The sequence below is a fragment of the Mitosporidium daphniae genome, assembly GCF_000760515.2.
Source record: "Mitosporidium daphniae strain UGP3 chromosome Unknown contig-13, whole genome shotgun sequence".
Classification (NCBI taxonomy): domain Eukaryota; kingdom Fungi; phylum Microsporidia; genus Mitosporidium; species Mitosporidium daphniae.
Window position 1 is genome coordinate 49,991 of NW_013546689.1, and position 21,677 is coordinate 71,667.

At 42.6% G+C, this 21,677-nt stretch overlaps 11 protein-coding genes across 11 annotated transcripts; 6 read left to right on the forward strand and 5 right to left on the reverse strand.

Moving 5' to 3' along the window:
- Positions 1–35: 35 nt before the first annotated feature.
- On the reverse strand, positions 36–2,618 carry DI09_13p280 (uncharacterized protein; the record flags this gene model as incomplete). The annotated part of the gene is made up of 7 exons (XM_013383712.1): positions 36–746; positions 870–1,378; positions 1,437–1,788; positions 1,835–1,989; positions 2,157–2,280; positions 2,347–2,459; positions 2,600–2,618. 7 exons carry the CDS (start codon positions 2,616–2,618, stop codon positions 36–38), a joined length of 1,983 nt encoding a protein of 660 aa, XP_013239166.1.
- A 172-nt stretch (positions 2,619–2,790) lies between these two features.
- On the forward strand, positions 2,791–6,341 carry DI09_13p290 (nucleoporin-interacting protein Nic96; the record flags this gene model as incomplete). The annotated part of the gene is made up of 5 exons (XM_013383713.1): positions 2,791–3,915; positions 3,961–4,257; positions 4,341–5,498; positions 5,592–5,993; positions 6,030–6,341. The coding sequence occupies 5 exons, from the start codon at positions 2,791–2,793 to the stop codon at positions 6,339–6,341; spliced, it is 3,294 nt and encodes a 1,097-aa protein (XP_013239167.1).
- A 143-nt stretch (positions 6,342–6,484) lies between these two features.
- Positions 6,485–7,574, reverse strand: DI09_13p300 (ccaat-binding factor complex subunit; the record flags this gene model as incomplete). The annotated part of the gene is made up of 4 exons (XM_013383714.1): positions 6,485–6,604; positions 6,730–7,059; positions 7,097–7,198; positions 7,341–7,574. 4 exons carry the CDS (start codon positions 7,572–7,574, stop codon positions 6,485–6,487), a joined length of 786 nt encoding a protein of 261 aa, XP_013239168.1.
- Positions 7,575–7,764: 190 nt separating this feature from the next.
- DI09_13p310 (Glycosyl transferase group 1) lies at positions 7,765–12,192 on the reverse strand (the record flags this gene model as incomplete). The annotated part of the gene is made up of 2 exons (XM_013383715.1): positions 7,765–11,766; positions 11,857–12,192. The coding sequence occupies 2 exons, from the start codon at positions 12,190–12,192 to the stop codon at positions 7,765–7,767; spliced, it is 4,338 nt and encodes a 1,445-aa protein (XP_013239169.1).
- Positions 12,193–13,321: 1,129 nt separating this feature from the next.
- On the forward strand, positions 13,322–14,080 carry DI09_13p320 (Mo25 protein; the record flags this gene model as incomplete). Its single annotated transcript, XM_013383716.1, has 3 exons — positions 13,322–13,717; positions 13,746–13,889; positions 13,919–14,080. The coding sequence occupies 3 exons, from the start codon at positions 13,322–13,324 to the stop codon at positions 14,078–14,080; spliced, it is 702 nt and encodes a 233-aa protein (XP_013239170.1).
- Positions 14,081–14,217: 137 nt separating this feature from the next.
- DI09_13p330 (uncharacterized protein) lies at positions 14,218–15,232 on the reverse strand (the record flags this gene model as incomplete). Its single annotated transcript, XM_013383717.1, has 2 exons — positions 14,218–15,116; positions 15,142–15,232. The coding sequence occupies 2 exons, from the start codon at positions 15,230–15,232 to the stop codon at positions 14,218–14,220; spliced, it is 990 nt and encodes a 329-aa protein (XP_013239171.1).
- A 115-nt stretch (positions 15,233–15,347) lies between these two features.
- Positions 15,348–16,046, forward strand: DI09_13p340 (uncharacterized protein; the record flags this gene model as incomplete). The annotated part of the gene is made up of 1 exon (XM_013383718.1): positions 15,348–16,046. The coding sequence occupies one exon, from the start codon at positions 15,348–15,350 to the stop codon at positions 16,044–16,046; it is 699 nt and encodes a 232-aa protein (XP_013239172.1).
- A 186-nt stretch (positions 16,047–16,232) lies between these two features.
- Positions 16,233–16,694, reverse strand: DI09_13p350 (putative large subunit of mitochondrial ribosomal protein; the record flags this gene model as incomplete). The annotated part of the gene is made up of 1 exon (XM_013383719.1): positions 16,233–16,694. One exon carries the CDS (start codon positions 16,692–16,694, stop codon positions 16,233–16,235), a length of 462 nt encoding a protein of 153 aa, XP_013239173.1.
- A 435-nt stretch (positions 16,695–17,129) lies between these two features.
- DI09_13p360 (uncharacterized protein) lies at positions 17,130–17,360 on the forward strand (the record flags this gene model as incomplete). Its single annotated transcript, XM_013383720.1, has 1 exon — positions 17,130–17,360. One exon carries the CDS (start codon positions 17,130–17,132, stop codon positions 17,358–17,360), a length of 231 nt encoding a protein of 76 aa, XP_013239174.1.
- A 33-nt stretch (positions 17,361–17,393) lies between these two features.
- DI09_13p370 (uncharacterized protein) lies at positions 17,394–18,488 on the forward strand (the record flags this gene model as incomplete). Its single annotated transcript, XM_013383721.1, has 1 exon — positions 17,394–18,488. The coding sequence occupies one exon, from the start codon at positions 17,394–17,396 to the stop codon at positions 18,486–18,488; it is 1,095 nt and encodes a 364-aa protein (XP_013239175.1).
- Positions 18,489–19,349: 861 nt separating this feature from the next.
- Positions 19,350–21,271, forward strand: DI09_13p380 (uncharacterized protein; the record flags this gene model as incomplete). The annotated part of the gene is made up of 4 exons (XM_013383722.1): positions 19,350–19,425; positions 19,821–20,573; positions 20,626–21,041; positions 21,098–21,271. 4 exons carry the CDS (start codon positions 19,350–19,352, stop codon positions 21,269–21,271), a joined length of 1,419 nt encoding a protein of 472 aa, XP_013239176.1.
- Positions 21,272–21,677: the final 406 nt, after the last annotated feature.

The window sequence follows — 21,677 nt, forward strand, 5'->3', positions numbered from 1 at the left end:
TTATTGTGACGCTGCGGGTGCCTTTTATTATCCATTTACTGCTGCTCCTTTGGAGGTTCCGAGTCGGCTTCGGATTTTGGGGATAAATCTGAACTTTCGTTTTTTCTCTTCTTCGTATCCTCGGAAGATTCTAGTGCTGATTTGGATCTTTTCTGGAACTCTTTGGCCAGTTCGAGAATGGCGTCTGGAAATGGCTGCGTTGAGGAAGGGCGACCAGAGGCCGTCGATGATACGGCTACAGTTGATGGTTGCATATTTTGTGGTGAAGGGGAAAAGTCCAAGCCTTGGGGACTTGGACTTGATGCTTTCTGATCGAGTTTCTTTATGGTGGAGGTAAGAGGCAAGCTCGGAGGATGTGAAGACATGTGCTGTGCAGAGCCTGAAGGCATCTGTTGCGGAGGGTGCGAAAGCACGGGCAGGGGAGAGCTCGAAGGCAGCTTTTGCGGAGAATATGGCTGTGCTTGCCTGGGTAAAGGGGATTGGGGCGGAGGCGGAGGCCCCGCATTGCGGGCCTCTCTTTCGCGCTCTTCCCTTGCCAAACGAAGGTAGTTTCGAAAGTAAATAAAAGTAGCAAGTATTGAAAGGATCGTAATTATGGCCTTTTGAAGGTAGGACCAGATTTTCTTAATTTGAGAATAGAAGACTCTTTTTGAAGGAAAAGAAATCGAGGAAAGTCTTTCAAACATCAAGTTGATCCTACTTTCTGCGTCGTCAGAAACAGTTGGCTTTTTGACATAAAGAAACTCCTTAATACGCAATTTCGCCAAAGAAAGCCACACAGGAACGGTGGCAGATTCTTCATATATCAGAACGAGGTTGTAGTACCGACGCGCATGTTCGTAACTCTACCTTATTAATAAAAAAAGTACCATTGGAACGCCTAAGCCATGCTCGTAACAATAGCCCAAGTTGTATGCGGCCTGGGCATTTCCGGATTTTTCTCCCTTTGTGTAAAAATCAACGGCAATTTCAAAAAGCGAAGACTGGTTGTTGATGTCTCTTTTTGCCGCAAAATAGTAGTGGTCACCCAAAGAGATCATGGAATCGATGCTTTTGGCGTACTCGAAAGCCCGCATAAAATACTGCAGAGATCTTTCTGGAGAGCTCTTTAAAAGAAATGCTGCATTCATGTACCCCACTTCATATCCCATCATCGAAGCAAGCATATATGATACGATTGCCATCGAGGTATGGCCTGACTCGTAAAAGGCGTAAGCAGAGGTATGAATTTGTGCCAAAGAGCGCTCCGCGCACACGGTCAAATAGTGCAACGGATCTGCAGATGGGATGTTCATATGCGAGTTAACAAGATACTCAGACAGCTCAAAGAGCGCCTTTTGATTTCCTCCCGTGCTAGCTGTTTGAAGCATGGAGATGCCTTTGGAATGTTTCAAGCCCGAGGGGTCTAATTGCAAAATGTAATAGCAAAAGCTTACGGTTTCTTAGCAGATAAGATCCAAGAGCATATTGCGCCTCGGATAATCCACGGTCTGCAGCCTTTGACCAGCACGAAATTGCTTCCTTTTCATCGTGTTCTACTGCAAGTCCTTCATAGTAGAGGATTCCGAGCCCAAACCACGATAATGAGTGATCCTCAACCTCAATGGCCCGATCAAAATATGAATAGGCAAGCTCTGCATCTGGAAATTCATATCCTAGGCCGCGAAGAGCCATTAGCCCAAGGTAACTTAGCGCCAAGCCATTTTCCTCCTCTTCTGCCGCCATTTCAAAGTATTTTCGAGCCGAATGGTAGTCTGCAGGCTCTCCTGCTAACCCGTGAAAGTAGTTCTGTCCAAGGGCAAGCTACGAGGGAAAATATGAAAGTCAATCTTACTTGCACTTCGGCATTTCCAGTTGATGTCAACTCATAAAATCGGATAATGTCGTGCTTTGGACTATTGGCCCCCTTGTCACCACTTGTAGCATCGATGCGTGTGGGGATATCTTTAGAAAAGGAAGGGACGATCTCAAACTCGGTTTCGTAAACAGCTACAGTTTAAACGGCAAAATGATACTCATATTGCAAGCCAGAAGATACATATTGATTGCCAGATTTCTATTGAAAAGCACCCCGATGCCATGGGTGTATTTATAGCCAAGAGCCATATTTGCCGGTGGATACAGCAGAGAACTTGCTGCCATCAAATGAAGCAGACCCAAATGCGGGTCCGAGTCTTCAACCAAGCGTTCCTCTTCAATTAATGCCAAGTGAAAGTGGGCTCTTCCGGCTTTGAGGGAATCGTCGGTAAAATCAATCAAGTGCGAGTAATACACCTTTGCCTTGGGAAAATCCGGAAAATTCGTCAAATTGCCAAACTAACATTGTTACAAAAATAAAAGTCATACAAACGCAAGGTCGCCCAAAACCTCAACGCAATGTGCCTTGATCGAATTAGGCACCTCCGGGAGGTGCGATATTTTTTCAAGATTCAAAATGGCATCTTCAATTGATATATGGTCTGATTTTGAAAAAAAGGAGAACAGTGATTTCCTTTTCAAATGTGCCTGATTGCTTGCATCGCGTAAAATAGCCTCAATAGAGCTGTTGTACAGGGAAATCAGATCGGTCTACATGCAAGTTATTTTAACGCAATCTTACATTGGCAGATCGAACACATGAAAACAAAAAAAGACATGTATAAAAGCTAGTTAGGATCTGGTGGATTCGCATAAATATCGAAGAGGGCTAAATTAAAATCTGCCAAATGCAATAGCAAAATAAATTTTACCTTCAAGTTTTATTAGATTCTTTGAAATTGGAAATTATTTCACTTTCAAAAAAATCACCCAATGTGGTCGTCACAGCAAAATCCCACTGCTTCAAGCAATGCAAACAATGCGAATCCACTTGGGGGGAATCCCTTTGGTTCTTACACCAATTTTGCAGCAACACCTTCTCAGCAGCCCAATATATTTGGGACTGCACCGGCACCAGGTCAAACTCAAGGGCCCCCCCCTTCACAACCTTCCAGCTTTCTTAGCAATATGGCTACGGGTAATAAGCCTCAATACACCCCGTTTTTTGGGTCCACATCAACAGCAACTACGCCCTCAATGCTCGGAACAAATCAAACCCCAAATCTATTTGGGGCATCTGCCGCAACGCCCTCAATGCTCGGAGCAAATCAAACCCCAAATCTATTTGGGGCATCTGCCGCAACGCCTGCATTTTCTTTAGGATCCTCTACAATCGGTTCGGGACCTTCTGCCCAGCCTTCAAATGCAAACATGGCTAACCCATTTGCAACAACATACTCATCAACAATCCCATCTCTTGGATCGGGGTTTACATCTGGCTCTACGAACCTTACTCCACTGAATACCAACGGTACAACTTTGCCATCAACAGCCTCCCAACCCGCCATTAATCCTTTTTTTAGGCCAACCACGCAACCTTTGACGCAGACTTCAAATTTGGCACAATCTTCGCCATTTTTGGTCTCTACAGCGCAGTCCACAGAAGCAGGCGGTAACCAACAGCCTGCCACCTCTGCCTATGCTCAGCAGGTTGACTTTCAAGCAGAGCCGCAAGAAAAAATTAACTCGTATTCATTTCCTTCTAGCAAGATCAGCAAGCTGCTGCTTGATTCCTCGACGCTGGCGTCAAAGTGCTGCAAATCAACACTTGATCTTTTTTCGTCGCACTTTTTCCCGACAGCTGCCATTGATGCCATAGCCTTTCCCAACGCGTCGATTGGATATTCTTTTTTATCAAAACATGGCATTGATGTCAATGAATCCGAGTTAAAAATATCAAAGATTGCGGCATTTTCTTCAAAAGAAAAAGGGCTGCCAGCCCCGAAAATTAAGCAGCAAGAAAAGCTCCTGTTGCAGGTCCAGCGTTCTCCTATTGAATACCAAAAGAGCGTAAATTTTTGTAGACAAGAGGCCATCGAAGATGCGATTAAATTGAAGGTATAATTTTCGCCTCTTATTTGTTAGAGATGTGAAAGCATGAAGCGATACATCTTTTCTTCGATTACATCACATTGGGATGCTTGCAGAATGGGCACAAATTTAGGACAGGCTCTTTCCCCCATCGTCGTTGCGGGAGAAAAGGATGGTGTAGAGGCACCAATTCAACTGCCCTCTCTCAAGTCCATCATTACCGACCATAAGGCTCGAGCTTTTGCAGAAACAATTTCCGAGCTAAATGCCTTTCGAATTTCGCAAGGAAACGCAAAAATCTCTCCTTTGATTCACTTCCCCTTATGCAATAGGCTGCTTTCCATCTTGGCTCCCTTTTCACATGATCCGGTAATTTAAGCGATTCCATAATTTTGCAGATTTATTCGGGCATCTCTAGTGTGCTGAAATTTATTTCGCTAGTATCTGACGAGGCAGGATTGAGAGAAAAATCGAAACCCAATCCTTCTCCTGACGCCGAATTCACCCAATCAGCAAAACACTTCTTTGAGAAGGAATTTATCTGCCATATGGACCGAATGATTAGCCAAAATCCACGAGAAGCTATTCTTGGGGGCCGACCAAACCTCATTGACAAAGTCAGAGCGTATACGAATCTCAGGTTAACCCAGCGCAATCACCACAAGGGCACTTCTCTATCGACGTCCCTATCACACAACACCTTTTTTGACGCTGTAGAAATGTTCCATGGGGGCGACCCTGGATCTCAGGACAATATTCCGATTTATCCCTGGGCTACTCTTTATTTTTTAATCAGAGCCGGTGCTGGTAAATCTCATCTTTTGGGCTGGGTTGAGACCTTCGAATCGTATTTTGTTCGATCAGACAAGTATTTCAAAGATGCGCTTGTTGCGTTTGCTGAAGAGTCGTCTTCAGTCGATAATCTCGATAACAATCGTCTTGTGGACTTTGTAAGAAATGAATATTTGAGGTTGGAATCCCTAAGAGACACCACTGATCCATTTCGGCTTTTAATTTATGGCCTTTTTTCTTCTTCCGCAAGACGAAGCTGTGGGCAGCATTTTGATAAATCGGCGCTATCCTCTCCACCGCTCTCCATTATATCCACGTTTGAAGATTGGATCTGGTATAACCTGTCAATTTTGCGTGAGAGCTCTCTTTTAGAATTCAGAACCACTGTGCAGAAATTCTCGGCTTCCTATTTTGACTCCAACTCGATGGATGCAAATAGCAGCTCTTCAAACTATTTCAAGCTTTTATTTTACATCGGTCTGTTTGATAAGGGCTTGCTTGCAATGCTTCGAGCTACAGCAGTGAAGCCAACAATTTTTGTTGAGGCCGTTCATGTCTCCATTGCGCTCTTGTATCATTTTGAAAGGCTGCCTGGCTTAAATGTCGACATTCCTCTGCATATATTGCGCCAGTATGTGACGCTATTGACGGCTGCTTATTCCAAAGAGTCCACATTTGTTTCCCTGGAATATTTATCCATCATATCGGTGATGCCTTCAAAGCAAGAGACTTGCTTCAATCTTTTGGTCGACTGGATGCTGGCCACCAGCTCGTACAAAGCCCCCTTGGCCTCAATTAGTGACGATGGAATGGTTCAGGTATGTCTTTTTTGTCGAATTTATTGTTAGCCCGGTCCGATTGCCAAGTATTTGCCGTTGATACAATTAACGGAGTGTCAAAAATTTGATCAGGCCAAGGGATTGAATGTTTCCGGTACTTGCGGTTCGCCATCCCTTCTGGTGGTTCTTTCTTGGAGGGTTGCCACGCAACTTCTTTCTCGAGCCGTTTCCGAAGATGAGGAGGAAGCTGCCTTGGGCTTGTTCCATATTTGTTCATCATATGAGCGGATATTTGAGCTTTTAGCCAAAAAACTGTCGGATGCCCTTCTCGATGGCAAGGTTGCTCCTTTGGCGCCGTCGCCCATTGCTCGCCAGGCAAGGGGTACGCTGAACTTTTACCGCCAGCACGCTCCGGATCGAAATTCATACAATTCACCACCATGTCAAAAGTCGATCTCTGTACTGACCTTGCTTCTGTCTTTATATGACGCTCTCTCGATGCAGCGTAATTCATGTTCAGATAAGGCTCTTGAGGTAATCAAGTTGATCAGTAACCCCTAGATCTTGAAGAGCTCCAACCTGATAAGCTTTTCTTCAAATGACAAGTTTACGGTCCACGAGTCCGTTGTTGATGCAAATGGAGCCCCATCTTTGAATAGGCATTTGGGGCTCATCCTTGAGCTAACCCTCAGTGCCATGGCTGAGCTATACAGCCAATCAACTCGCCCCACCGCGGTTTCCACTTTACAAACAGTACCATTTTCCATTCAAGACCTCAAAACCATGGGGCGCGCCGTCATGTTATTTGCAAGCAAGTTTTCAACCAAAATCGGGCCCTCTTACTTTGCAGCCCTCACGCGTCTTGATGCCATGATCCAATAAACTTCTTGCGCCGGCGAGGGGTGATACTGCACCACTTGACCGGCAAGCTACTTTATCCCCAGCCGAACCCTAATCCGATATTAAACACACAATGTGTGTGCATGGGAAATTGTTTAATAATTTTCGATGCAATAATAAATTTGCTAAATTACGCAAATCGGTAGCTCTATCGCGATTGCGTGATGCAAAGTGTACATGTCAATGCCCTGGCTATGTTGGGCAAAAGCCCCAAAGACACTGCCAGTAACAGCCCCGTGACTTGCCTTAATTTAATACACCATTTGGGGTTATTCTAATCAAATACAAGGGTTTATTATTCTCAAGTAAGGGCTATGATTGCGTCGAAGGCTGCAATTGAAACTGAATTGGTTAGCAAATATCGACATACTCTGGTGGCCGAAGTGCCATAGTCTGTAGAAATCATCCCCTCTGGCACGGATGACGGGCTGCCTGCCTGAGGATGAGAAAGCTGATGCCTATGGTGCATCATTTGCATCTGTTGTTGAAGCTGTTGTTGCTGCTGCGCTTGTGCTTGTGCTTGTGCTTGTTGCTGATAATACATAATCCTATCGATAGATGCGCCAGATGGAGCCGATGCTCCGGGCATGGAGACTCCGCTGTTTGCATATGTATTTTGCATTTGGAGCTGTTGTTGCATGGTCAATTGAGACGGAAGATAATACGATGGATCGCCGAGCAGAGAGCCTCTGTAATCGTTCTACGCAAAAGCAAATCAGCATCAATGATGCGCATACCTCTAGTTTTTTCGCCATCGATCTGGAGTCTTCCCTTGGCACGATGTCAATGAGAAAATCAAATGTATCTGTTTTTTGGATTGCAGCAGAGACATCGCTTCGCTGCAGCGTTCGTCGCTTCGAATCCTCCGTATGGAGCCATGACCGCAACGTCAGCTCTAAAATAAATATCTCGCATGCTTTGGCAAAAATAATCGGCGCCTCTGCACTAATCATCTGAAAAGTAATAGACGTCACGTCCTACCTTGACATCTTCGTCTGTCTTCATAACTTTTTTTATGCGTGCAAGTGGGAGCTGGAAATTCTTAAAGTCCAGCTCGCCATGTTCGATTGCCTGCAGCTGAGATTGCCAAAAATTTTGCAAAAGCATCAATTGGTTCGAGAGCGCAGAGGAAGAGTGCCCACTAGAATGCAATTGAGAAGATGGTTGGGGCATGCCTGTGGCAGCAATTGCAGATTCATATGTTGAAGGATCCATGTAGATTAATTAATGATTGGAGCAATTATTATAAAATCTTCCTATAAACAATGTGTGTGCAAGTTGATATTATTCGAGCTTATGGCCTTAATCTTGATGTACGAGGAGAAAGTGATGAATTATTGGTTGCCAAGTAGCAATCGATTAAATTTGGGTAACCGGCAACTTTTAAATTTACAATTTAATAAGTTTAAAAAATACACCTCAGCAATCGAATACCCAGGGTTGATGGTAGATTCATTGCACTCATAAAAACGTTAGAAAGCGAAAATTTCTCGTTGATCGAGTAAGGAATGCCACTTAAAGAATTTGAAGAAGATTCTTGCGAAACTTCTGAAGAGTTAAAAGGAAAATCAATGTCTTCCTCTTTGGCAGCAGTTTCAGAAAAGTTTTCCTTGTTGCTCTTGAGCCTCAGGAGGGCCTCTCTTATCCTAACTGGAATAGGAAACTCTTCATTATCTCTTGTTTCGGTCGCCAGAATTTTCAGTAGCATCTCAAAGTCTTGACCTGGTCGAGTCCAAGTGTGATGTTCAGCCAAACGATGTGCATTGATAGCCTTTTCCTTCACCAAGTCTGGATTGTGATAAGCAATTTTTAGGATCTTTTTGAGGGACTCCACAGAGGGGGCAGCCCACCTAGGCGCGACTTTAGTCTTTGAACCATTGAATTCTTTATATCCCGGTCCACATGGTGATATTTTGCAAATGGCCACAGGCTTGCTTTTCAGATGATATTGGTAGTCTTTCCAAGCACCATCATCATCATCCCCTTTCCGCTCCTCTTCGTTGTCTTCGGACGGACGCTCTTCTTGTGAAATATAAAATACGCTATCAGAGGTGGTAAACTCCAAAGCCGGGCCTGCCTGCGTCACCGCAACAGCTGTTCCTGCGGCCATAGCCTCCAGGATAATTAGTCCAAACCCCTCTGCCCTATAAGGAGCAAGAAAGATATCCCCAAGCTTAAATAGTTGAATCATCTCGGACCACTCTAGGGCACTATCCAAATAAATCAGTCGTGGTATGTCATATCTAGAGCTGTCCGTTTGAAGCAGCGAGGTGTCTCTTCCTGCGGCTTCGTAATCAGCTTGATGTGATCTGATTTGGTCAAAATAGTATCCGTCTCCATAAACGCTATGAAGCACCAGGCAAGCTTCATCGGCGCGCTTAAAAGAGGCAAGAAAAGATTTGACAGCCACATCTACGCCTTTCCTTGCCAAAAGGCCTCCAGAAAAAATTGCAATGAATTTGGAGCATCCAGAAAGGTTTTTTATATTTTCGATGATGGAGCGCGCTCCCCCCCCTCCATTAACGGGTTTTCCAGCGGGCAATTTGGGGATTTGTTGGATTTTGGAGAACGTAACGCCATGTGGCAAGATAACAATCTTTGATGGATCAACCCCATTTGCGATGTATGTATCTTTTGAAAACTCAGAAGGCACCACTAGAACATCGACTAGTGATAGCTTTGGAAGCCATGACTCCGGGACTCCCCAGAATTCCCATGGTTGTGACTGTATCCAAAAAGTGGAAGGAGAAACAGGAAGCGATAAATCTGGTCCGCCACCGCCTAACCAGGCATTTCTAAATACAATGTCTGGGAATGAATCGCTTGACCCAACACCGCGGTTGCTTTCTTTTCCAAAAGACGGTGCCAAAAGAGGGAATATTCTTAATAGCAAGCCTGCTAGCAAAGGTTCAGACGTTGCAAGAGAGGGGGGCGATTTTCTTGGCTGAAAAATGCTATCAACTTGGGCAAATGACGCAGCCGTGGTAGATCGGGAGACACTGCCGATCGCATTTCTATCTCCTCCTGCTCCTCCCCCTGGTGAGTTTCCAAAATTTCGAATCATGCCCAAAATCATACTCGAAGAGGGTCTCGATGCTGCAATATTAGCCCACATCAAGTACTTGACAACCGAATCTAATAATGGAGGCTTTGAGCTCGACGAAATGCCAACTTTAGGATCTGTAGGTGCAATTCGAACCATAAAATTGAAGCTTCTCCAGCTCAGTTGCATGAATAGAGCCCTATTCACGGTAGCAAACCCAGAAAAATCAAAGAAGGGCCCTTCAAACTGAAGGGTTATTATCGGCAAAAAGTTATTTTCCGACAACAGTGGGAAAACATTCCTAGTAAGCCGGACCGGAGTAAGTCTTGACTCTGCCATGGAAATCCATTCGTGACGATATGAGAATGAATTTTCTGGAAGGTCGTGAAGAACGGGAATATAATAAGTATTGGCCTCGATGGAAAACATCGTCCAGCTTTGCCCGGTGCTTTGAATTGAAAATAGATTTTCGTCGTTGAGACGCCATTCAGACCAAACCACAGCAGGCTGCGAAACCATGGATTGCTTTTTGAATTCATCAAATTTGTATTGCAGTGTGGAGCCAAGAATCCCTTTAGGGGACGAAAATCTAGAAATGCTTTCAAATTCAATCGAAATTCCGGTTCCGTTTTCAGGATTGTTCACACGTACAGTGGTACTGTTGGTGATGAGCGTGAACCCTGATGGTTGATTTTGATACTGGATGCGAAAGTTTTTTTTAGACGTGTTTGGGGTTTCTTCAACATCCAAAGGAAGCCCTTCTTGAACCAAAATATATATCTCAGGGGTTCTTATTCCAATCGCTCTAATGGTCCCATCTTGAAAAATGGCTCCATTGACCTGAATTTCAGAATCCGCATAAATCACGTAAAGGCAATCAAGTAAATTGGCATTTTTCTTTTGACCCACAGCGACAGGGCAAAATAGGCTTTGAGCAGCATTCAAGGGCTCAACTACATGCTCCATCATCGTATTATCAGGTTGCTGCATAGAAAATGTAAAACCGGACGGCGTTTCCACGGGCGTTTGTTGGTCTTCTTCCTCGGAAAAAGAGATATGGTTCCCATTGAAATCAACAATCATCGATTGGCGCCAATGTGCGGTATTTTCCAAAGAATCGAAAAATGGATCCGAATGAACTATCGGAGGCACACCTGTAGCCGTGATGTGAGAATCGTTTTTCAACAGCAGATTCCAATATGCACTTGCGATTCTTGGCCATCGCCATGAAGAGACGCCCATGGCGGCACGTTTTCCGTATCCCTTGCGAAAATCAAAGTCGTTATAAAGCTTAACAATCGACTGCACAAATTCGTTGCCATGATTGCCATTGACATCAAAAGAGGAAAGAAGAATTCCGCGATCTTCAGAAAGCAGCTCAATAGCATATCGATATGGCGTTGCAACGATCGCCAACCCAGCAGCCATGGCAGCTGTAAGGGTTCCCGAAATTGGCGTTATTTCATCATAAAGCGAAACATACACGTCACACTCGGCGTAGTAATCTAACAATTCTTCCGGAGTGAAAAAAGTATCAACCCACTCTAGATGTTTTCTAACCCCCAGTGTTCGGGCTTCGTTGATATACAAGTCCATTAAGCCCCTGGAGGCGCTTTTCGGATGCTGCTTGCCTACAATTCGAAACACAAGATTTGGAATCAACTTAATAAGCTGCGGAAGCGCTCTAATAACCCGCAAATATCCCTTATGTTCGTGAATCAGACCATCGGACAGCAGTATAAATTTCTCCGGATTGTCCTTGGTTACTGATCCTGATGTCAATGCATCCCCCATGTCGGCATAAATGTCTTTTACACCGTGCGGGATCATCATTACTTTTGATGCGGGAACTCCGAATGCATTCTTTAAAGAATGGCAAGCATAGTGTGACATGCTAACTACCGACTGAGAAAGCCGCGAAAGTTGTCTTATGAACGCACGTTCCTCCTCATTTGGATAGGCTCTTGGAGTATGGAAAACCGTGACAACCGAAATTTCTGGCGAAATCCAACGGAGCAAATCGGCCTGTTGCCACATGACTGGAGTGAGTCCAAATTCAGACTGCAAGAGAAGATGGGTGAATCCAGCATCATTAATGCTGTTTGCAGCTCTCAAAATTGATGGAGACGGTGCCAATTGATCCAAATCAATGATGATGGACACCTTTTCCGCATCATAAGACCTAAATAGTGAGGCCAACGGCCCTCCGGATGAGGAATCATGCAATGCAATCACAGAAAGATCACAGTTTTCTGGAAGGGTATTTTTCATTGCACCGTACAAGTCATCTGCAAATTGGCCAATCCCACATCTGGTGGGTGGAAATGACGAAACGATCCCCAATTTGCATTGACGAAGATTAGTCTACGGATGAAATTAGAAAAAAGTCAAATAATTAATGCGCATAAATAAATAAGCACACTTTGAATGATGTCTCCTTAGACATTGACCAACCTCTTTTTTTGCCATGTAGTCGGTGTAGGCCTTTTCCTGGTGTACCTTGAAGGAGAGTGGAGTTATGGCAAGATTTCCTTCTTGCTGAAATTCGGAGCTGATTTTCAGGGCAATATCCCCGAACATTGAAAGCAATATGACCGAATAGTATGTCACAATGCAAGATCCAAATAAAAATAAAAGGCTTTTCAGGACCTTATAGTGCTTTGCCCATCGATTTGGCGGCTTTTGATGCGATATCGATACCCCACCAATGTTATCAATACCATTTCCTGCTTCAATATCTTCAGCACTGGCTAGTTGCTGCAGATTAGCGTTGTTTCTGGGCTGGCTCATCGGTTTCCCACACTTAGTGTTCAAGTTTCCTCTTCTTCTTTTGAAAAAATTATGCGATCTTCTACCAAGAGGTCGAAAATGCGGACAATGCAGAAAATGGTAAAGTCTGGTGTTTTTTGTATTCACTTTTTTAAATCCACCTATTGTTACTAGGGAGTGCTGATGGGTGGGTATAGTTACCTTGTCAATTTCCTCGCTATTTCTGGGATCCTTGCTGAAAACAACTAAATAGCCGGTTTTGGCCGTTCCTTATTGAATATAAGCTTTAATTTCATTTTAACTAACTTTACTTTGCTCGAAATGGCTTATGAATGATGACAGGTGACGATGGACAGATTGTCATTTGATAAAGTTTATGGCATCATTCTTAGTAATTGAATTTAATGTCGCATGTCTTGTGACGGCAGACTCTATCACAGAGTAGAGCTGTCAAGCAGAGCGAGACATGCGAGCAATATATATACACGTACGACGGCGATGAAATAAAAATTTGTCTGCAACCTCGATTTGGATGGCCGGCGTATATTTGAATTCTTTATTTTGGAATGTCGGCTTTTTTTTTAAGTTGAATCAAAGCCTATCGGCTCCAAACCCTATTTGTCTTCCTTCAAACACTCCCGCCGCCGGAATGTCCTTTTTATATGGATCGTCCTTTTCTTCATCGTCTAGTAAATCTCCGCTTTCCCCAATCAAATTCAAATCGCCAATTGATCTGATAAATCAAATATGCGAGGCAATTAAGGCAACTCAGCTCACCGTACATTGTGGTACATTTTATTGTTTGTAGGATGACGTTACGCTTCAGCGATGTGTATTAACGCTAAAAATCCACATTTGCGACGAATCTACACAGCTTCCAGATGAAGGGGCAATGCTTCCCCTCATATATCAGGAGTTTATTGAGAGAGACTTGTTTTTTTCCATTATCACAGCATTACCGCGCTTGTGTTTTGAGGTACGAAAAGATGCATTCCAGCTTCTGGTGACGCTTCTCAGGTTTGAAGGAAACTCTTCAGCAGGTGGAAACACGCCACTGGCCATGCACCTGAGTCAGGCTACCCCGAACATTCTCGAGGATCTATTATTGGGGTAACCCATGATGTTGCCCAACTATCACTTTAGGTATTTGATGCCCCCAGAATCTGCGTTGTTCAAGGGGATGCTTTTAAGGGAATCTCTAAAGCAGGAGTGCTTGGCACTCAAGTTTCTCAACTCAAACTTGTCTACATACAAATGCCCCCAGGAGGCTCTTGGATTGCCCGTTTCAGATGATTCGGAGGCAGAGCCGTCTGTTTATTCTTTGTTAGACATGTTGCTGGAGTTTGTCCAGGCACCGAATTATGACATTGCTTCGGATTCATTTGCGTCTCTGAAAGAAATATTGACCCGTCATAAAGACATGGTTGCCGAGTTCCTGGAGACCAACTACGAAAAGGTACCGGTCCTTCTTTATGTGAAGATTTTTACAAAACTGCACGCTATCATCATGACCGCCAACTATCTTACTAAGCGGCAAGTGTTAAAGGTACGTCTTTGAAATGACGATCTCCTAGCTTGTTGGGGAGCTTTTATTGGACCGTTCAAATTATGAAGTGATGTCCATGTATATTACCTCATCTGCCCACATGAAGCTATTGATGACTCTTCTGCGGGACAAGTCCCATAACATTCAGTACGAGTCTTTTCAAGTGTTTAAGGTAAGCATTTTAGATGGTACCTGTTTTAGCTTTTTCTGGCCAATCCATCCAAACCAAAGCAAATTGTAGACATCATTTCCAATAATAAAGAAAAGTTGTTGGCGTTTTTAAAGGGATTTGAGATGGATTTCAGCGGTCCAGGTAGCGATGGGCGTTGTATTATCATTAGACTTGGACCAGTTCCTAGATGAAAGAAAGTACTTGATAGAGCAAGTGGAAGCGATTCCATCGAAAAAACCCACCCAACAGCCCCTCACCGCCACTGCAGCAGGTGATTAGCAGCTTTAACTGGAAATTTGCAATAAAATAATCGAACATGGCGTTTGTTTTAATTTTGGATTGCAATCGAACAAGCGACGAGCTCCTTCGCAACGGAAAGCGATTTTGCGCCCGCAAGAAAGCCTGTTGCATGGACGAAAACTCCGCCATCAATTCCGGTGATCGAATTTAGTTCTTGGTCGCGCAAACCTCTCCATGGCTCTGGAAATGGAAGCCGGCTTTCAAAGGATCCAGGCGTTTTGGGGATACATTGCGCCATCCACATGCCGCTATTTTCTTTCTCATACAATACATAAAGGAGCGGAGATGCACCGTGAAACTTTTCTTGTTCGATTGTAAATATATGATCCTTCCAGGAGCATGGCTCTTTTAAAATTACCAGGGGTCCTTCGTGAGCCGCAATCGATTCGGTCATAATGGACTTTGCTGGAAGCCAATTGAACACTAAATCCTGAAGAACATCCAAAAACAGGCTTTTACACAAATCCATGGCTTTTCTAAACTGCGCATCCTCGTGATTAGAACTTTTCAGAGATTCCCCTCTTATAAAATTAAGGCGCGAGACTTGGCTGAAAATGCTAGAGGTCCCAACCACAAATTTAGGTGTCTCAACGGTAGCGTTGATGCCGTTGTCGACAGCATCAAATTCTTCAACGAGGACCTCATACATCTTTATAAACAACGAAGAAACGTCGTCTCCAGAAAGATGGGGATATTGCTGGCCGATGATTTTGCTTCCAAAATGCTTATAAACCAAGCCTGCAGAGCTTAATCGCGTGGCAGTCTGAATGGGAGATGCCGGCAGGTCTTTGCATTCAGTTGAAAAGGTATCTATGAAGGAGCGTTGGTGGTGATCGTAGCGATGCCTTGATGGCTCATATTCGCCACCAACATCAACAACCACCGCACACTGTTGGATAATTTCGGGGTCGCGAGTACGGATGATTTCTACGAATAAAAAGAGTGGTTCAACCAGCTGTTGAAAACTCGGGAAGCATTTTCAGCAGAACGCATGCTAAAGCTTCATCTGAATGAAACCGGCCGTTGTGGGTGCAAATTTTCATGTAACAAACCGTCTGAATGCAAAATTATTTGATGTGCAAGGGCATTTGGCCCAAAGTTTGTCGTTTAAATAGCAATTTGGGCATTTTATTCAATTAGGACAGGCAAATATTCAAAATGGACCAAATTGGCATTTCTGATTCCCATTGTGATGCGTTGGTGTCACAGCCCGAACAGGACGAACTGCCAGCACAGACACATTCACTTTTGGAAGCTCTGGAAAATGCACTGTTTAATGAAAGGTCATCTCCCCTCATTTTGCCGCCCTTTACCCCATTGTTGGAGGAAATCAAAGAGGCAATCGAGTTCCAAGAAAGATCTTTCGAAAGTGTCGAGAATTTCTCTTCAAACATTGAGGCATACATGAATACTATAAAACTGATGGATTTGGAACGAGTCAAGTACCTTTCCCGCTCTTATATTGAAATCCGGATAGCAAAACTAAACGTCCAGCTGTATAATATTACACCCTCAAAATCAGAATCGTGTCTAATGCCCCACGAGAAGATCCATCTGGAAAACATTCGTAAATCTACAGACAAATTTCTGATCGAAAAGCTGTATAGCCACTTTCCTGAGCCAATCAAGAAAAGGCTGATCTCTGATGATTGTCAAGTTATTGATAATGGGCTGGTATCAGGTTCAATGCCCCAAATTAACGGCCACGTTACGTGTTTGATATTAGAAGACATTGGTGAGTATATGATCGATCCTATTTTGATGCTGTCTGTATCGTGTAAAAAAGGAGACATTTTCAGGATGCCATTTAAATCTGCTCTGCAATTGGTTCTAAAAAGTAGCGCTAGATTAATATAAATATTTAAAAAGTCGCCCGGAGAGGGGCTCGAACCCTCGGCCTTAAGGTTAAAAGCCTCACGCTCTACCGACTGAGCTATCCGGGCTGATCAAGACCAAGTTAACAAATTACTAAAAATTATAAAAAATACAGGAGATAAAAGGACCAATTTTCCAACTACGGATTGCTGTTGCATGAAATTGGTTTTATTTTTCAAGGCGATTGAGTCTAGAAGTTAGTTGGTGCTTTGAATTGTCATATAAAGTCGAAAAATTCTTCAACAAGGCAGCCTTTTCTGATTTTCTCTGCTGGGCCAATTTCACGCGAGAAAACTTGAGAGTCCGCCTCCATTGTTGTTCAGTTCCGTTGAATGGACACAAATTTGCCCCATGCCATGGGTCCCATAAGTTTCTAATTGCCGGGGCATGGCTATTAACTCCAATGTGGAATTTTTTAGGTTCCAGTCCGGATCCATTTCTCAAATCCATTAGGGCCTCATGAATTTGGTGTATGTTTTTCTTTTTAAAAGAAATTACCTCCACTCGACCAGTGTCTACGGGATTAGAAGATATTGAAATACTATATGTTGCAATTGCCTGTGGCACTTTGGAGAACCGCGGTCGAATTAAAAATTCAACAGAAGGATGCTCCTTTGCATAATTTACCATATGCTCCGATAGATATTCCCTAATGGAAAGCAAAAAAGAGCAGCTACCTCAAAGCATCAGAATCCTTGTTATGTGAGCAGTAATTAACCTCAAGCTTAACTAGCGGCAGTATAAAGGGTTCGATGTGCGTAGGAAGGGGAATAATATTTGACTCATTGCCATCCAAGAAAAGCTGCCGCCTTTTGGGGTAGTTCTTTTGGGCTTTCCTCAATATTTTTGTGGGAACAGCCCAACATTTATCAACCGAGCGATTTTTTTTAATTTGATAATTAGCTTCGGGCATTGGTTTGTCTTTGATCACCGTTTGTAATGTCATGCTGCTCTTTGAGCGTAAACACTGAACAGACATTGGGAACGGTCTAAGCAGACTGCACATCGGATACATAAATAAATTAATTTGCAAAATAAGTTACATTTTATTAATTTGCACCCTAGATGCTAGCTGAGGGACAAAAGCCTTCTTTGTTCCCCTCTACGTTTTCAAAGGGTCAAAAGGAAAATGAGATTCTAGATGTCTCGCTCAAAGGAAATTCGGAGAATGTACTTTCCAAGATATCCCAAATTGCCTCCATGATCGGCAGAAAGAACACCACTGTGGTGGCAGTCACTGGGGCAGGTATTTCTGTGAATGCCGGAATTCCTGTAATTTATGCTTCTTATGGTTAGGATTTCAGATCTCACAATGATGGGCTTTACAAAATGGTTGAAAAGAGATTTCCAGGAATCCTGTCCAAGGGACAACATTTGTTTGATGCATCTATTCTTTCATCATCGGACGAAAGAGTCGCCAAGTCATACTTTACGTTTCTTGGCATGCTCAAAAGACTGAGCGATCTTGCTTCGCCTACGACCACCCACTCCTTTTTTTCTTTTTTGAGTTCCTCAAAAAAGTTACTAAGGATTTATACCCAAAATATTGATGGATTGGAGAGAAAGGTAACATTGCCTGCTGAAAAGATCGTCTATTTACATGGCAGCTTAGAGTATCTTTGCTGTACCATATGTGCATATAGACAAACATTTTCAAACGACAACTATGTCAAGTACGAAAGTGATGGAATTCCTTACAAATGTCCCTCATGTCTGGATCGTGTAAACGCTAGGATAGTATCTGGAAAACGGTCACTTCCGGTTGGAGTGCTTACACCTCCGATTCTTTTATATAACCATGTAAATTCATCCAAAAACACCGTTCCCAATCTTGAAGTCAAACAGGGCGACGTGGTTGCCTCTGCATTGTTCGAAGATGAATCCGTTCTTAGAAGGAAAAAAGAGATAATTCTGTTCGTTGTCGGAACATCATGCAAAGTTATTGGGGTGAAAAAATTGATAAAGCGAATGGCTCCATTGTCGTGCATGACTGTTTTCATCAACAAAACCCCACTGCCTCAAAAAGAATGGAATTCTGTTTTCAACGTGCAGCTGATTGGCGATTGTGACGCCATTTTTGAAAAGATTTGGAAATCAGTACAAGGTCCATCAAGTATCACAACATACTTTCGCTCAACAATCGCCACCATGGAGGCCGCCAAGCCGGAAAAAAGCCATGTGGAGAATTCTTCCAATTGTGTAAATATCAAAGCCACATCATCTCCTGTGAAAAAAACTCTAGATTTTTATTTTGAAAAAAGCCCCGTCAGGGTGGTTAGAAAATTCTCCGAACTGCCAATCACGCCACCTGCACTGATTTCCAAATCTTGCCATAGATTATCTATTTCTCCATGTAAAAGCCCCACAACAAACCCAGCGCTTCCGTTTAAATGTACAAAGCATTCACCGAAATTGGAAAAATGAAAGCTTAGCAACAATAAAATTTGGATCGATTCTATTTATTGCAAGATCCTAGTAATATGTTGAATGGACGGCAGAGTAATCGAGAGGATCTTTGAGGATACATTCCGTCTCTTTCTCAGGCTCGCTGCCAAAGCCCGGTAGCGCCATGGACTCGATCTCATAAGAAGACGAATTGATAGATCGATGCGAAACCTCAATGCTCTTGAGAATCTTTCTAATGATCGAGATTTTTACATTTATATTTTCAACCTACACGATATTGAATGGCAGTGATACGGATTGCTGCAAGACCTTAATTTTTGAATGAAGGTCATCGGTCTCTGTTACTTTATCAAACGAATCCTAGCGATGGGCGAAAAAGTGCTACCTTTGCAAACTGATTTTTAACAGAGACAACTTCACCTAGAAATTAAGTCAAACAAAAACCCTCAATATTTGACAAGCGTTCTTGAAGATCTTTGATGACAATTATGGCACATATTTGGTGATTTATCCACGAAACAGCTTGAATTGAAAGCCGCTGTGACACCACGGAGAACAGTGCCATCAAGTTTTCAACCAAGCTATGATGGGATGAATAAAATTCCTGTTTTGAATGATATGAGAACCCTGCATTAGCAACGCAAAACTTACTAACAAACTCGATAACCTTAGACAATATACACAGCCATTGGATGCACAGGTAAATGGCGATCGAGTAAAAATATAGAATTGTCCTAATTGCACTTTGTAAGAAATTCATCAAAATTTTGAAAAATGTTTAAATGTATTTTGTGGCATATAAAAGTTTGTAAATTTCAAATTGAGAACGCGATTTTAATCCCAACGCGTTTGAAAATTATTGGGACGCGTTCCAAAACCATGGGGAGGTGTTCCAGAATTATTGGCACGCGTTTGGGTGTGCTTTTCACTGGATTTACCCATGTCGGCATGCGTGGTAAGTCGCTTGTTGGGATGCGGATGTTTTGGCATCAAATTGAAACGCATCAGAATGGCGAAGGGGAACTTTTTTTGATCAATTCCAATAAATCACGGGGTAGATTGTCAACTAACCCAACAGATCTCAATTTGATAGTCCCTTTGCCGCTGTTTCGCTTTAACCCTGGCCTTATATGATGAGTCATATTGTAAAATACTATTTAGCATCTGACAGGGATATTTAGGAATAGATTTGCAATAGAATAGAATATCTATATCCAAGAGTCCGGATATCTCAACTATAAAGGATGCATATTCTTGTGAATCTTTGCCTGCTCACATTCTGGCTAATACTGCGGTCGTTTTGCTGCTCCTTAAAGGATCAAACCAGGGAAAATATTTATTTCTACATAGATGCGTCAATCGGATCGCAAGTAAGAAAGTCCTATTCACCGTCTATCGCATCATCGTTTGAAGATCAATTTTATGCATCTTTTCAGTGCTCAATCGAGTTTGTTAACTCAGACGACAACATACTGCCGCATTATCAAATTTTGCCTTTATCAAAACGCTCACATGACCTTGAAGTTCCCAAGAATAACTCCGCAATCTGTTGTTTTTATAATTATCCGGTTCCAAAAAGCATCGATTCTTGCGCTTGTATTTCTCTCACGTCGCAATCAAGCTACAAGATGCCGATGCCATATGAGTCGCATTATTTTTACTTTTTGCCGGATGAAGATCATATGGCATATTCATTGCTTAAATTTTTTGAAAATCGAAATTGGTCTTTAATTTCAATAATTTATTCAAATTCAAGAATTGGTGTTTTGGGGAAGCTTTCTTTTACCCTTGCACTGAAGAAAATACTGCAAGAAAAGTACACGGGGCAATTTTCAAACTCTGCTCTTCTATCTGTGGCATGTGAGACGGTTCTCATCGAGGGCTCCATGGAGGACGAACTTTCAAAGGCCATGGCGTGCATCAAGTCCTATTCAATCTCAATTGTAATTCTGGTGATGGAATACGGTGATTGCGTAAAGTCCATCAATGTGCTTTCAAAGGAATTTGACGACAAAATCTCGATTTTTATTTTTCCTTCAACCTCAATACTTGAGCAAATCAAGCTCACAGAAAACAACTCTCCTCTCGAGTTKCCTGCAAAGCGTAAGGATAACTTTGTTTCATTGTGTAGAGACGTTTTTATTTTTGCCCACAGTATCTGAATTTCCTGAAAAGGCTAAAAATTGCATTCTTGAAAAGCTAAATTTACAAAGACCACCTTCGGACCCAGATTCGACCCCAAACGGTGCCATCAGCAGTGTCATGGTCAATTCAGATGCTGGGGTTTTTTCTTCCTATTATAAAAAAACAACCGATCTTCATTCGTACAAGGTGGGAACGTCAAGTGACAATGAGATTTTTTGGGTAATTCCATTTATCTTTGATTCTGTTGCTTTTGCAACGCTTGCAATCGATAAGATGACAAGGATGGGGCATAGCAATTTCGAAATGCTTGACACTTTTTTGTCTAACATTTCCTTTTACGGGTTTACAGGAAAAATCGAATTCCAAAACTACCGTCGCATTGGCGGAGACCTATCGCTATACAATGTTGAAATACACAATGGCCAAGTGTACAAAATATCGCTTATTGACGACTTTTCATCTTTTTCAAACATCAAATCTAGTGGGCTTCTTCCAGAAGAAGTTTCGCTATCCTCAATCATTGGAGTCTGTTTCATGATTATCTTCAGCATCATCTTTTTCGTCTCAATCGCAACGATTATTTATTTATTCTATTGGAAAAGTTCTCCCATTCTCCAAGCCAGTTCTTATCTTTGGCATTTCCTTTTGTTGCTTAGCTTTATTTTATACTCTATCGGCTGTCTGATTTGGGAACTTCCAAAGTCAAGCCATACTTGTACGTTGAAGGTCTGTTTGATCGTTTTTGCCTTTTTCCTTTTGTTTGCATGCTTGGCCTACAAGTGTTTGACTTTTTTTACAATCAAGCATGGAATTTATAGCAAATTCACAAATTTCTTAATCCTGGTGATACTGGTGTTCTTTTTCTTTATAAATCTTTTATTGTTTTATGTTGGGATGCTCGTCGAAGGCGGTGGTCATTTATCTGCTGTAATCATGCAGTCAACCTATGATCCGTATTACTTTTTTTATGCATGTGTCTATGTTAGACCATCATTATCTGGAGATGCTCAATATAAAGTGACGCCAGGCAACATACCCTGTTATAACAATCCCAACATAAAA